Here is a 12958-nt window from a genome sequence, read left to right on the forward strand (position 1 = left end):
GACAGGGGGTGGGGGACCAGATTATTGAGCGGCCTGGAATCCCAGCTCCCACTACTAACAAGCTGTGTAACCTTGGACAGCTCTTCCAACCTGTCTGTGTTTCGGCCTCATTTTCGTAAAATGTCGCTGTGGCTACCCACGGCTTATGGCTCTCTGGAGGATTAATCGAGATAATGTATGTAAAAAGCCTAGCACCGGGCCTGGCACATAGCAGGTGCCAGGACACATTTGTTTGTCGGTGATGGTAAAACCACATAAGCATAGATGTGCTCACATAAATTAACAGCTGGTGTGTATTGCAGCTGCTATCCAGAGGCGGCCCTTAGTCTATTACCAAGTTTGTTTTTCACCTTCAGCAAAATAGGGCAGTTGTCTCAGCAGCTCTTGACCATGAACAGCCAGTCCCTGGGGCCGACTCTCCTGCAGGGCATCTGTCTCCAGTCCCGTGCCCACCTTTGTCCCACAGACTCATCCTCAGGCAGTGGGTGACATCAGCACCCTCCTCTAGCTGAGCCAGTTCTGGGCCGGTCAGAAAGGGCCTCCATCATCTGTACGGGCTCTGGAGAGAAGAGAGCAGTGGCCACAAGAAAGGTCCTCCCTCCTGGGTTGTGAACACGTCTCTCCCGAAGGGGATGTATAAGCGTTGTGTGGAAGTGTTCCTTGACAATCTTGGGGCTGGCTCTTGCACACCGGGAAAGGGGAAACTCCTTGAGGGAGGAGGGTTCCAGAGTTCTCCAGAGAGCCTAGCCCAGTTGGTGAGACATCTTTAGCTCTAAAATGTGATGCCACATCTGGGCTCTGAGCTTTCGGGAGAAGACTGGCCTGCAGGGTGTACATGTTCATCACCCATTTATTTGAGTCCCGGGACTTGGAAAACCAGAGCTGAATGGACCCCAAGGAGGGGGCCTGCCAGGGCACACAGCAGGACCCAGTGGAGCACGGGCCAGAGACAGGTCAGGAATTCCGGAAGAGGGAGGGGGACTTCCTGTGCCTGGGGACCCTGGGAAAGGCTTTCCAGAGGTGGGGGCAGTTAAGCTAGGTCTGGAAAGTTGAATGAGAATGGGAAGTAGGGGCTGGAGGGGAGGAGAGCCCCAGGAGCCAAGGTGGAGCTTGGAGGAAGGGCAGGGCATGCCTGGGGCCGAGTAGAAAAGGCCAGCCCCAGGCTGGCTGCTAGTATGAAGGGGAGATGCAGTGCAATGGGTAGGTAGGACCTAATGATTAGGAAGGCCTGGCTCACTGGAGGTGCTAGAACCGGGAGGGTCTGGATCCAGGCAGCCTCTGAAATCCCCCAAGTCACTGTGTGCTCTGTGCTTTTACGTATCATTCAAGTTGACTCTGAAAGGAGCTTCCAAGAGGTTATGCAGTCCTCTGAGCTGAGGCTAGAAAGGTATGGAGGAAGAAGCTTTATCAAAGCGGCTGGTGAGTGTGGGAGCCTGATGGGATTCTGACCGCAAATACAGGCTTGTTTCCTTTTTTTTTTTTTTAAACTGAAGTATAGTTGGCATATAATATTATATTGGTTTCAGGTGTACGACATTGTGATTTGACCGTTATATATGTTATGAAAAGGCTATATTTCTTTCTGGCTTTTGACCCCCTTCTGTGATGGCTGTTGTCCTGAGAAGCCCCTGTCGTAGGGGCCTATTTTGTCATAACAAAATATTAGAAGTAGGCGGGGCAACCGGTAGGATGGCTTCCTGCCTGGGGGAAATCTGGGAAGGCCTCCGTGAGGAAGAGGTGTTGGAATTGCAGATGGAGTCAGAGGACAGGATGGGTAACAGGTTGTCTGGGGCGAGGCACATCTACTTTCAGATGAAGCTGGGTCAACTTGTGCAAGTGGCCGAGTTGCTCTGGACTTGACTGCTTCATCGGTAAAGTGGTCACATCATTGGCCTTGCCTGTTTGAGCCAGATTGAGTTCAAGCAGGAGGTCTGTTGAGGGCCTGCACCCTAGAGGAGATGCTTGGGAGATGTTCTCTGTCCCTCCTTCCCGTAGCCTTGGCTGCTCTGGGAGCCAAAGGGGCTTCTTCTGCCCGAATATGGCCTCTCTTGTGACTACAGCCTCACCTCTCTCCTATTTTGAGATTTTCACGAAGACTTTGGATAGACTCAGACGAAAGCCGTGAGCTTAAGGAAGGGCCCCTCGGCCTAGGAGCCCCCTGGGCTCTGTGGGTACCTGCAGGCCTCATTGGCTCACCTGTGGCCAGAATCCCCTGCGGGAGCTGAGCCCAAGTGAGGACACAGCAGGGCACAGAGTGAGTTACAGACTTCCCAGTTTGGGGCTTCCCACTGCTGTGGTGCCACAGTCAGACCTCTTCAGCAGCCTTTGGTGCCCCAGTCCTGGCCCAAGTCCTGCCTGCGTGCACACAGGTGCTGGGCAGTCTGGCTCCTGATAGGAGTTCAGTTGTTTGCGGAGGGACTGGAGCAGGCCGAAACCACCGTGGACTCAACTGGGGCTGGTGGTGCCTCTGGATATAGAAGCCATGGAGTAGGCAGGACCCCAGGCTGGGGCTTTCTTTCCCCACCAGCCTCTCTTTCCATATTTACATGGAGGGATTGGGTACCATTATCTCTTTGTATCAGGAAGCCGGGCGGCAGCACCCCCTGCCCCGTGGAGGCTTGGGGCGGGGGGGGGGGGGGGGGGGGGGGGCTGGAAGAGGAGGTGTTTCCTGTGTGTGGGAGAGGCTCAATATGTGGCCTTCTCAAGTGGAATGGAAAAGGGGGTGACTCCAGGCAAAAATGTTGGGTTGACTGGGGATGCCCTTCCCAGGGGGATTTGCGTTTCAGTGAGGGCTATGTGAGGGTGGCTTGAGGATGAATCTTCAGGCCAGCGGGTGGGGTGGCACTTGGGCCCACGGGTCTGACCGGGGCTGTCTGCCCCCACAGTCTTCCCAAACCTGGGCAACTGACCTTGCTCACGGAGTGTCTCCTCCCTCCAGGCAGTTAATCCTACACCTGCCCTGCTGGTCCCACTTAGGATATGGGTGCTTTCCTACAGGAGAGGAACCGGGGGGAGAGGAACTTGAACCAAGGACGGAGTTCAAGCAAGGCCTGCTTCCTCTCGGCTCTTCTCGGGTGATTTGGGTAGGCAAATCCCTTGCCTTGCCTGCACCTCCGCCTTTGTTCACACTTTAAAAATGTTTCAATGGAAGTGCGTGGTGGGAGGGGGTTGGTGGGGGGGCCCGGGCTGCCGCTCGGAGCGGAGGAACCTGGGTGTGGCCTCCGCGGTGGCGGCGGGGGGGGGGGGGGGGGGGGGGGGCTGGAAAGCAGCGGAAGGTGGCTGCAGCCTGGGGCAGCTGGCCCTCGGACCGGCCCATGACGCTGGGCCTGGGAGGGGCGGGGCCTGGGAGGGGCGGGGCGTGCGGCTCCCTGCGGGCGGGCTCCCGGGCCGGCCGCTTCCGGCCTGGGGAGTGGGGCGTGGCGCCGCCCATTGGAATGCGCCGGGAGCCGCTGGTGGATCGGCGCTTGGCGCGCTCCCCAAGTTACCCCACAAGGCTTGCAAAGCTGTGGCTGGCCTGCTGCAGAAAGATACTGAAAGATATTCATTCAGCACACACTTATCCGAGGTGTTCCGGGCTTACCAGGGTGAACAGGTCCCTGTTCTTACAGACCTGACATTCTTAACGGTGGAAGAAAGAGGGGAGCCAAACATGATGATTTCAGATCAGGAAAAACGAAGCTGGGTGGTAACTTGGGGGTGGGGGTGGAAGTTACTCCTTTAGCTGGAGGGGCCAGGGATGGCCTCTCCTAGGATACTTGATAGGAGACTTGATATGAGACCGGAATGAGGCGAAACCAGCCTTGCCCAGAGCCAGAGGTGCTCCGAGGGAATAGCAAGTGCAAAGGCCCAGAGGCGGGACTGGGGCAGGATAGTGCGTTGGGCGGAGTCAGCACTGTATGGGAGGAGCCTGCAAGGGACCTCTCTGGCTGAGGCTCCTCCAGCTTCCTGGACCCGGAGCTTGATGCCAGGTCTGCACTCTGCCCAGGTGCTCCGGAAGACTTGCCTGTGGCTGGAAGCAACTGTTGGCTTTCTGGAGTCTTTCTAGATTTCTTATACCTGGAGGTTGTGCCATGTGGTTACATGTATGGAAGACTGTAATTTTCCACTTGTTCCCTGGAGAACCCGGAAATCTCTAGATGTTGTCACCGTTGTTTTTTTTTTTTTTAAGTAATTTTTGAAATTTCAACTTGGAAGACAGATTCAGCATGTGCTTTGCGGGAAGGGGAAGCACGCCTGAACACACCTCTTAGATGCTGGCCCGAGCTGAGAGGTCCCCTGATCCGGCTGGGAGAGGCACCCGGCTGCACACTGTTTTCGGGAATGGGCCTCTGTGGCCTCGGACTCCTTGGTGACAACCTTGGCAGGATTCTGGGCCGGGCCAGAGCACCTGCTCTGTGGAGACCCGGCCATCCTCGAAAACCAGATCTGGCTCCCAGGCCCCTAGTGTCCAGACCGGGGTCATTTGAGAGGCCTGCGCTTCCACTGCTAAGGTCTGTGGTGGGCTCAGTGGGAGGAAGAGGGCACAGGAAACTTCCTCCCTGGTGGGTGGGTGTGGCTCTGGCTGGAGGGTGTGGGGCTGTTGCTCCAAAGAGGCCCAGCTCCGGGACCCCATCTGCCCTCAGGCCAGACTCTCCTGGGTGCTCTGAGGAGGTCTACTGTAACAGCTAGCCCAGGCCCCTTCTCGTGCTGGTCCTTGGGGACTGAATGGGCGAACCTCTCGGGGCTTGGGAAGAGTGAAGGTGCCGCCGGGGTTGCTAGGCTGGCTGCTCTCTTCTGGGAATCAGGCCCTCTTCTGAGGGAACTTCAAGTCTTTGTGGCAGGGTAGCGAGAGGCCCAGGAACATAGGACCAAGGAGGCCAAAACAGTCTAGGCTGTGGGGTGTCTGGAAGGTGATCCGGGCCTAGGGACCTGGCAGGGTTGGTGAGGTGGGCTTTGACCCCAAGCTGCCCAGTGAGGAGCCAATGAGGACCCTCGGGCTTCTGTTCTCTTAGCCTGGGGCTCCTCGCACAGGTGAGGAAAAGGGCAAAGCACTGCCTCTTAGAGACAGATTTAATAATCCTAGCCTGTCTCTCTGGCAGTTAGTATTGCAGGAGAGAAGCTTTACTCCTAAAACTTTTATTGATCCAGACACTAATAAAAAGTAAAGGGTTTTTTTTGGAGCAGGGTTTTTTTTTCTTTTTTCCTACTAGCGCAAAGAACATCAGAGCCCTAAAACACAAATCTGTTTTCCTTCCTCTCTCTAGATTTGGAAGGGTGGGGGGTTTGGCCTTGTTCAGATTTCCTCTTCAAGAAGCCTTCCCTGACTGCGCAGACCTGTAATCATCCCTCTGTTTTCCAGCAGTTAACCAAAGCTGCCATTTGTGCCTGCTGTCTGTCCCCCAGAAGGGCTGGGGGGGGGGGGGGAGGGGGGCGGGGAAGGTGGGGGGAGTTGTAGAAGCCTGAGAACCCTCGGGCAGTGAGAGGCATCTGCCCTAGGAGACAGTAAAGGCTTGACTTCTTGGTCTTTCTGGATTTGGTTCTTTTGCTGCCTTGTTCTTCATTTCACACATTCTTCCTGAGCTCTCACACCAGGAGAGGGAGGGGCTCTCCAGAGTCTCCCTTAGGATGCAGAAATTCAAGACCCCGCCTGTGGCTGTGCTGGAGAGACAGACGATCATAAGTAAGTGGAGAAACAATGTAATTCCAGATTGGGTGAAGTTGCCCTACTGAAATGTAATTCAGGGATTTTTGTCTGCTTTGTTCAGCACCTGGATTCCCAGTGCCTAAAATAGTGCCTGGCACATAGTTTGCGCCAAATAAATATTTGCTGGCTGAATGAGCAGAATGCTATGAAGGAAACAAGTGTTTCAGTGGGGAGTGATGGGGGTGGGGCAGGACCTGTGATAGACGGGCTCTTCGGGAATAACTGAGTTCCAGGAGCAGCCTTTCCCAGACAGGGGAGGAACAAGACCTCCCACCAAGGGAGCAGCAAGTACAAAGTCCCCAAGGCGGGAAAGCAGAGGCTGCAAGGGAGGGGGGCGGGGGTTGGGTTTGATGGATGAGGTCAGAGTAGGCACCTGCCTTCCTCCACCTGGGGAAGAGTGTGGATTTATTCCGAGTGCTGGAGGGAGGGCTGGAAGGGTTTCTAGCCCAGGCGTTAAATAATCCGATTTGTGATTTGCGTTTCTAAATCATCCGTCTGGCTCCCTGGTAGGGAGCAGGGGCCAGGGGGGGGTGGGGGGTGGGGGGTGGGGGGGCGGTGAGGCTCCTGGCTGGGGCAGGCAAGGGAGACTTTAGAGGTGGTAGCAATAGGATTTGCTGATGGATTGGATCCTGAAGGCCAGGGAAAGGGAGGGCTTCTGGCTTTTGAGGCTCCTGAGACTCCACTTGGGACATTTCAGGCTGGAGCTTCTATGAGGCGTCCAAGAGGAGATGTCAGCCCAGCGTACAGATGTGTGAGTCTGGAGCTCAAAGGACGGGAGGGCTGGGGATAGGATCTTAGAGGGGCCTTTGAGCACACTAGAGTAGGTGAAAGCAAAGGAGATGAAACCACCAAAGCAAAGTGTCCTTCTAAAGGAGAGTGCCCCCTTGGAGAGCAATTCCAACCCCTGGAGGAAAGGGCGTGAGGTGGCAGGAAGGGAGTTGGGAGAACCTCAGTGTGGCAGGGAGGCTCTGGTGACCTGGGTTTCAGGGAGGGTGTGGGCTGTCCTCTGTCAGCAAGGAGAGGATGGAAACCGTGCCTGGCCTCGGCCCCATGAAGGCCCTCGGGACCATGGGGAGAACCACTGGGATAGGACAGGTGTGTTAGGAAAGGGCAGGAAGAACCGCCCAGTCCCTGGGAAGCAGGGGAGGATCAGGTGGTGGCTCAGACGTTCCTTCTTTGTTGGGTTTACCAGTGGCTGGTGCTCCCATCGAATCCTATAAGCAGAATCCTTGGAGGCTGATGCAGAGGGCTGGAGGGGCCCCCTGAAATGCTCTTTAGCGGTTCTCTGGGCTTTTCCTTCTCCCTCTCTCTGCAGGGCTCCCTAACTGCCCTGTAGTGGCTCATTTTTTCCTAGCCTGTGGGACCGCCTGTCCCTTTTCTTCCCCCTCTCCCTATTCGGTCTGTCTCTGGGTCCAAGGCCCTTAGAGAAGAACATTGTAGAGCTACGTTTACTTAGAGGGTCTTTTCACTTTTCCCAGAGCACAGCTAGGGTTCATTTATACTGATAGCTTTGCTCTGGAAGGCTCCTTTGTGGTTTGGCTTCCAGAGAAGTTTGAGATCTTTTTCAGGGCATTTTGGTAGCCAAGACCTTGACCTCCCCCAAGGTTTGGCTGGCTGTGCGGGGAGTTTAGAAAGTGTTTGGCTTGGGGGAGGGACCCTAGGGTTGGGGACAACCTAAGTTCTAATGGTCCTCAGGTGGGTTCTCAGTATATGTTGAGTGAATCAATGACACTCAGATATTTGTGTCCTTGGGCTGCTGGGTTGTTTTGTTAAATGCTTCCTCTGCATCTGGTTAATCAGTGTTACATCTGCTACCTGCAGGGGATAGAGTATTTCCTTGTTTTACACCTGGAGAAACTGAGGCCCAGAAAAGTGATAGGTCTTGTCCAGAGGTTATAGTTGCTAAGTAACACCACCAGAATTGCATCCCAGGCCTGCAACACTCCGCCTCCCCCCCACCCTGACTCCCGGCAGTGAGACCATCCTTACTGACCAACCCTGTGGGTGAGGAGGTGATGGTGGGGTGTAGGGCACCGGGTCTCTCACTGCCCCTTACAAATAGTGGTCATATGCTCTGCCAAGGCTATAGGACATTCCTCCTGACCACCTTTTTCCTCTGGTACTCCATATCCTCCCATCTTTTAGCACAGGCAGGCCTTGAAAACTGGTCAAGCCTTGGGGGCTCTTGGAGCCAAGGGAGCCCCCAGCTTCTTGGAGGCTGTTTGTGTAGCAGGTGTGGGGTGGCTTGTGTGGCTGTTGCCGAACTCCCCACAGGAAAGCAAGCTTGGCTGCCTAACATCCCATGGGAGACACCTGAGATGGAGCCTACCCCCTCAGTGGGGAGTGTGGGGAGACCGAGACCTAGAGAAGGCAGGGGTGGGCCTGGGTTCTCCCTGGAAGGATGAGGAGGAGGCCTTATGCTCCCTCCCAACAGGCCAGGTGGCTTTTCTCTGTTGCTTCCCTCCTCCTACCCAGCAGACCCCAGTTAGCCTGGGAGCAGTGCAGCACAGAGGCAGGCTGTTTACAGGTTTCTAAGGATTTGGGCCACAGCCCACCCTTTCCCAGTCTCCATGGCTTCCTGGCCTGGATGCTTCTGGGGGAGGGCAGGCATCTGGGAAGTTCTACAGGGTGGTCTTGCATAGTAGTCACTGAGGATTCCAGTTGGACCTCTGCCCCACCTTTTTAACAGGAGGAAACTGAGGACTGGAGAAAGAAGTGACTTGCCCAGGGTCACTACCCAGGAAGCCTTTTCCCACTTTGTGCCTCCTAGCAGATCCTGGGGCAGCCTCCTTCAACCTAGCTAATCCGGCTGCTCTTTCTTTAGTGCTCACTTTGAGCCGGGCCTTGTTCTGTAATTCATCAATTTCTCATAGCAACCCTGTTGTGAGGTTAAGTGCCCATTTTACAGAGGGGAAACAGGTGACTTGTCCACAGACACTCAGGTTGTAAGTGACACGGCCCAGATTTGAACTGTCTGGCTTCAGAGCCCGTGTTCTTAAACCAGCAGCCTACCCAGCTTCAAACTTGATTGATTACCAGACTTCCCAGAAACAGAAACAGAAAGGTAATCTTTGAAGGAGCTGGCCCTTTCAGAGTTAGGCCTGAGGACGCGGCCTGGCCTTGGCCTTTCTGATTGGTAGAGGATGGCTGAACAGCACCTACAGTGTGTCCAGCCACTCCAGGTGCCAGGAAATGGCCCACCTTTCTTAGAGGGCTGGTTAGGCCAGGTACCAAGGCCCAGGCAGTGAGGTCTCTCCTTTCTTCCCCCCTGCCCACTTCTGTTCTAGCAGCTGGGCAGGCCCTGCCCACCCTTGGATCCTAGGGGCCTTAAGAGAGCCCCAAGTCCTGCAGCCCTACCTCCATTCTCATGGACAGTGGAAGGGCCTTAGCCAGCTTGCCTGAGCCCTGCGCTCGGAAGGACGGCTCTCCTCACTTGTCCCCACCTCTGGCCACACAGCCTTTCGGGAAAGGAATGAGGGCCTGAGTGTCAGGTGCCCGTTCCTGCAGGGCTGTGGACCTGCCTCTTTCCTCTCCTTGACCTCCTCCTCTCTCCTTTTTCTGTATTTCACCCTTACCCAGCGTTTGTCTATCTCCTGCCGTGTTGTGTCCAGGCATGATTTCCAGTCTTTTCATCTGTAAGAAGGGAAACAATACAATTGGCTTCACAGGGTTCTGAGGCCCAGACAGAAAGCCCAGTGGTTGGGCACCTGCAACAAGTGAGTCCCCATGTAACCCCTACATTTTACCCACGAAGGAAAGATGCTAGTGGGTATGGAACAGGTGGGACCTAAGGCCCGGGGTGGGGAAAGCGGGCCTCCCTCCGGAGGGGCCAGGTGGGAGCAGGAAGCCTGGCTTTGCCTGGGCTCACCGGCTTTGCTGCAGCTTCCTCGATGGGGTCCAGGGAATGCTTGTCTGTGGAGTGGCTGTGTGGAATCCTGGGACAGTGCTATGAGGTGTGAAGCGCTGTGTCTGGCGCATAGTGAGTGCCTAAGAATTGTGGCTGCGGTGTCTGCTCTTAATTCTGCAGATGCAACCGCGTTTTGGGGTTTTGGGGGTTCTTCAGGTGAAATTTGGATTTTTAGTATAGTGCATTTTGTCTAGATCTTCCTGAGAAGCCCAAGGCCTCCATTCTGGTCATGACTTTGGGGGAGTTTTTTTGGTTTTTGCAGTCTTGGTTTCCTGTACCGAAAAAGGGATCTGTGCCTTTAAGTCCCCGGCAGCCCCGAGTGGGACACTGGCCCTTTAAAAGCACATTACAGAGAGTTGGAACTTAGCCTTTGTTTAACTAGCAGTGATTAGTCCCAGCGGACAGAGCTGGAGTGGTATGTCTAGGACCAGAGCGCCGTTGGACTGGCTGGGCCCGGTGGGGGACGGCGGGCAGACCGGTGGCTGGCGTGGCCCTCGGTTTCCCCCGGCTTGGCGATCCTGGTGATCCTGGTGATCCTGGTGGCCGTGCTGAGGGATGGTGAGTGGCCTGATTGTCCTGATCAGCCTGAGCGGAGGTTGGAATGCGGAGGTTGGAATGCGGGAAGCTGCCAGCCCCAGGGCCCCTGACCAGTGTCCCGGGCCCAGGGAGACCCACGTGAGATGGATGGGAGGGAGCAGGCTGGGCAGAGAGGGGTTGTCACAGGTAGCGATCTTGGGGACTCTGTTGTTCTCCAGTGATGGTGTCTCTGTAGACATGTGCCGCCCGCCCAGAATGTGGAAAACAGATTAGCCCCGCCAAAAAGCGAAAAACTGAGAAGTGTTGCTGCCGGTTTTATTTTTTAAAGAGAGGAAATCCAGTGTCCAGTGCTTCTTCCCACAGTCAAATCTCGGGCCTAACTTCTTTGAGAACCGGGAAATGCTAGGAATGGCCGAAAAGTTTTCTGAGCGGAGGATCTTGGCCTTTGCTCTGAGTCGCCCCACCCTGGGCCCGGCTGGGTGGGGCCGGGCTGGGGTTGGGGGGCCATGTCATCTCCACCCCAGCCCCCCAACCCCGGAGCCGGGCTCCTCCGCCCCGCACCCCCTGCCTGTGTCTGCTCCCTGATCCGTGGGCCTGCAGGCTGGGGGCGGTGGAAGACCTGGAAGGCTGTTCTGGGCCCGGGGTGTGTTCAGCTCCGGCTTCCATATCTGAAACAGCGGTTGGGAGCCAGGGTACTGTGAGGTGGCAGTCTTTCCTGGGGAAGTACCTCTGTCTCCAGAGGAGGCAGGGATTCAGCTTGTTATGAACTGTCTGGTGGAGGGATCGCGAGGGATAAAGGAGCCAGTGCTGTGAAGTGCTAAGCACTGTCCCTGGCTTGTTACAAGTCTCCGCGTCCCTTGGTCCCAGCCACCTTTGCCGTCACGACCGGGAGGCCGGTGGTGGATCGGACTCCTTCCAGCAAGGTGTCCTTCTCACCATTTGCCAGATGGGGGAAACGATCTACCCAGGGTCGCACGGGAGGTGACAAAGGTAGGGCTCAGTGTATAGTTCTGGTGACCCAGGGTTTCTGTAAGTTCCTTGAAAGTTGCTGCATGTGCTCATAGGATTTCTGTAGTTTTGGTGAAAGCCTGAGGCTTTGACAAGCAGTGAAGATAGTTTGGAGCTAGAGCCCAAATTGCCAGTCCTCCAGCCCTGCCCTGGTGGCTGTAAACTGTGACCTGGGGCAAGCTGCTGGACCCCTCTGAGCCTCCACTTCCCAGTGTGTGAGGGGGTGGGTGGTGTGCATGAGGCAAAAAACCCTGGAGGGAGTTGTCGGTTTTGCGGGGGCATGTGTCGTGGAGGTGGTGGTCTTTGAGCCAGGATTGATGGGTAAAGAGAACTTGGCTGCTGGGAGCATTCCAAGCATCAGTGGGCAGCCCAGTGCTGCTGGGTTGAGAGGTACCTGGGAAGCTGTATTTAAAAGCGTACGACAGAGGTGCCTGGGTGGCTCCTTTGGTTAGGTGTCCAACTCTTGATCTCAGCTCAGGTCTTGACCTCACAGCTGTGAATTCAAGCCGTGCGTTGGGCTCCACGTTGGGTGGAAGCCTACGTGAAAAAATAAAGTATATGGCGTTACTGGTTGGAATCCTGTGCGCCAAGTGGCAAGTGACATATTGGGCTAGTTTATCCTAGAGTCAGCCAGTGCAGGTGGGAAAAGATGGTGGGATCTCAGCGTCTGGCATGTTGTCTGGCCTTGGAAGCCCCGCAAAGTCTTGAGGTGGCCGCGCTCGCGTGAGCATCAGAAGCCCACATTTAGGAGACCCTTTGGCTGCCTCCTGCCTTTCCCAGGTGTGGGGTGTCACAGGTGAGGCAGGCATTGTAGCGCCACAGGTGGCTCTGATGCGTGGTCGCTACGAGCAGGAGGAACTCAGCAGCTACACCCCAGTCTTTGACATCTTGAGTTCCTGCCTTTGTCGGTGGCCTGAGAGCCTGTGGCTGGCAGCCGCCCTCTCCTGCTGTGTTGCTGCTGTTGAATGATCCTGGCTGTTTCCTGCCAGTTACAGTCTGGGAAGCAGAGCTCTGGTGTCCCACCCGCTGGGACACCCAGATAACGGGCTTTGGGAGGAAGAGGGAGCCGGGGTCCCAAGGTCCCCGGGCTCAGTGTTGGCATACTGGAGGCACTCAGCAGCTATATACTGGGGCGCTGGATTAACTCAAACCAGCAGTGGGGGCATAAGCAGGGGCAGGAAGGGGCAGAGTGCCCAGGGAAGGGTAGAACCAGGGCTGGTCATAGGGCTCACTGCATGTCAGAGGTGGTGTCATCCCCATTTTACAGATGAAAAAACGGAGACCTAAGTCACGGAGCTTTGTAAGGAAGGAGACCTCACTACATTAGACTGATCATCAACCAGCATGGTGCCAGGAGCTGGGGCTGTGGTGACAAATGGCTGGTCATAGGTTGAGGCAGGAAGCTTGGTGCCCAGGAATGGGGGAAGGACAGTCCCCACATCGCCTTGTCACCCTAACCTGAACAACTTGCACAGAACAGAAGGCCACATGGCATGGCGCTTGGGTAGTGGGGGGAGGGGATGAGAGGGGAGAAGATGCTGCCTGTGCCCCGCCCCCCAGCCCCCTCCCTCACATTCCTTGGAGGGGCCAGCTGAACCTAGGAGAGCTTCCTGAAGGTAGAGAGCTGAGAGGAATTAGATAAGCCAGAGGGGAAGTGGCTTCCGTGGGATGGAAGTCCTTGGTTTTCAGCTCATTTGTTTTTAATTTCATCATCTTTACCCACTTGGGTCATGAGTCCCCAAGGCCGGAGGCAGCTGTTGGAGGTATTTATGGTTGCTGCTTGGGGCGGGGGGCAGGAGGGGGGCGTTGTTGGGGAACCAGTC

The 12958-nt window shown here is 55.8% G+C and overlaps 1 protein-coding gene across 13 annotated transcripts in view; it reads left to right on the forward strand.

Moving 5' to 3' along the window:
- The window catches only part of DAB2IP (DAB2 interacting protein), a 186499-nt gene that overhangs the window by 137594 nt on the left and 35947 nt on the right, over positions 1 to 12958 (forward strand). Inside the window, exon 1 of one of the 13 annotated variants that reach the window (XM_086683906.1) lies at positions 3679 to 4490. The exons of 11 other annotated variants lie outside the window; for them this stretch is intronic. In XM_086683906.1, coding sequence (XP_086540032.1) covers positions 4321 to 4490 — 170 coding nt within the window. In that variant the 5' untranslated portion in view covers positions 3679 to 4320. Of the gene's footprint in view, positions 1 to 3678; positions 4491 to 6486; positions 10149 to 12958 lie in introns of those variants that run through there. One more of the 13 variants, XM_086683908.1, reaches the window with a different exon arrangement.

The sequence above is a fragment of the Puma concolor genome, chromosome D4, assembly GCF_028749965.1.
Source record: "Puma concolor isolate L17-30 chromosome D4, mPumCon1.1.hap2, whole genome shotgun sequence".
NCBI classification, from domain to species: Eukaryota; Metazoa; Chordata; class Mammalia; order Carnivora; family Felidae; genus Puma; species Puma concolor.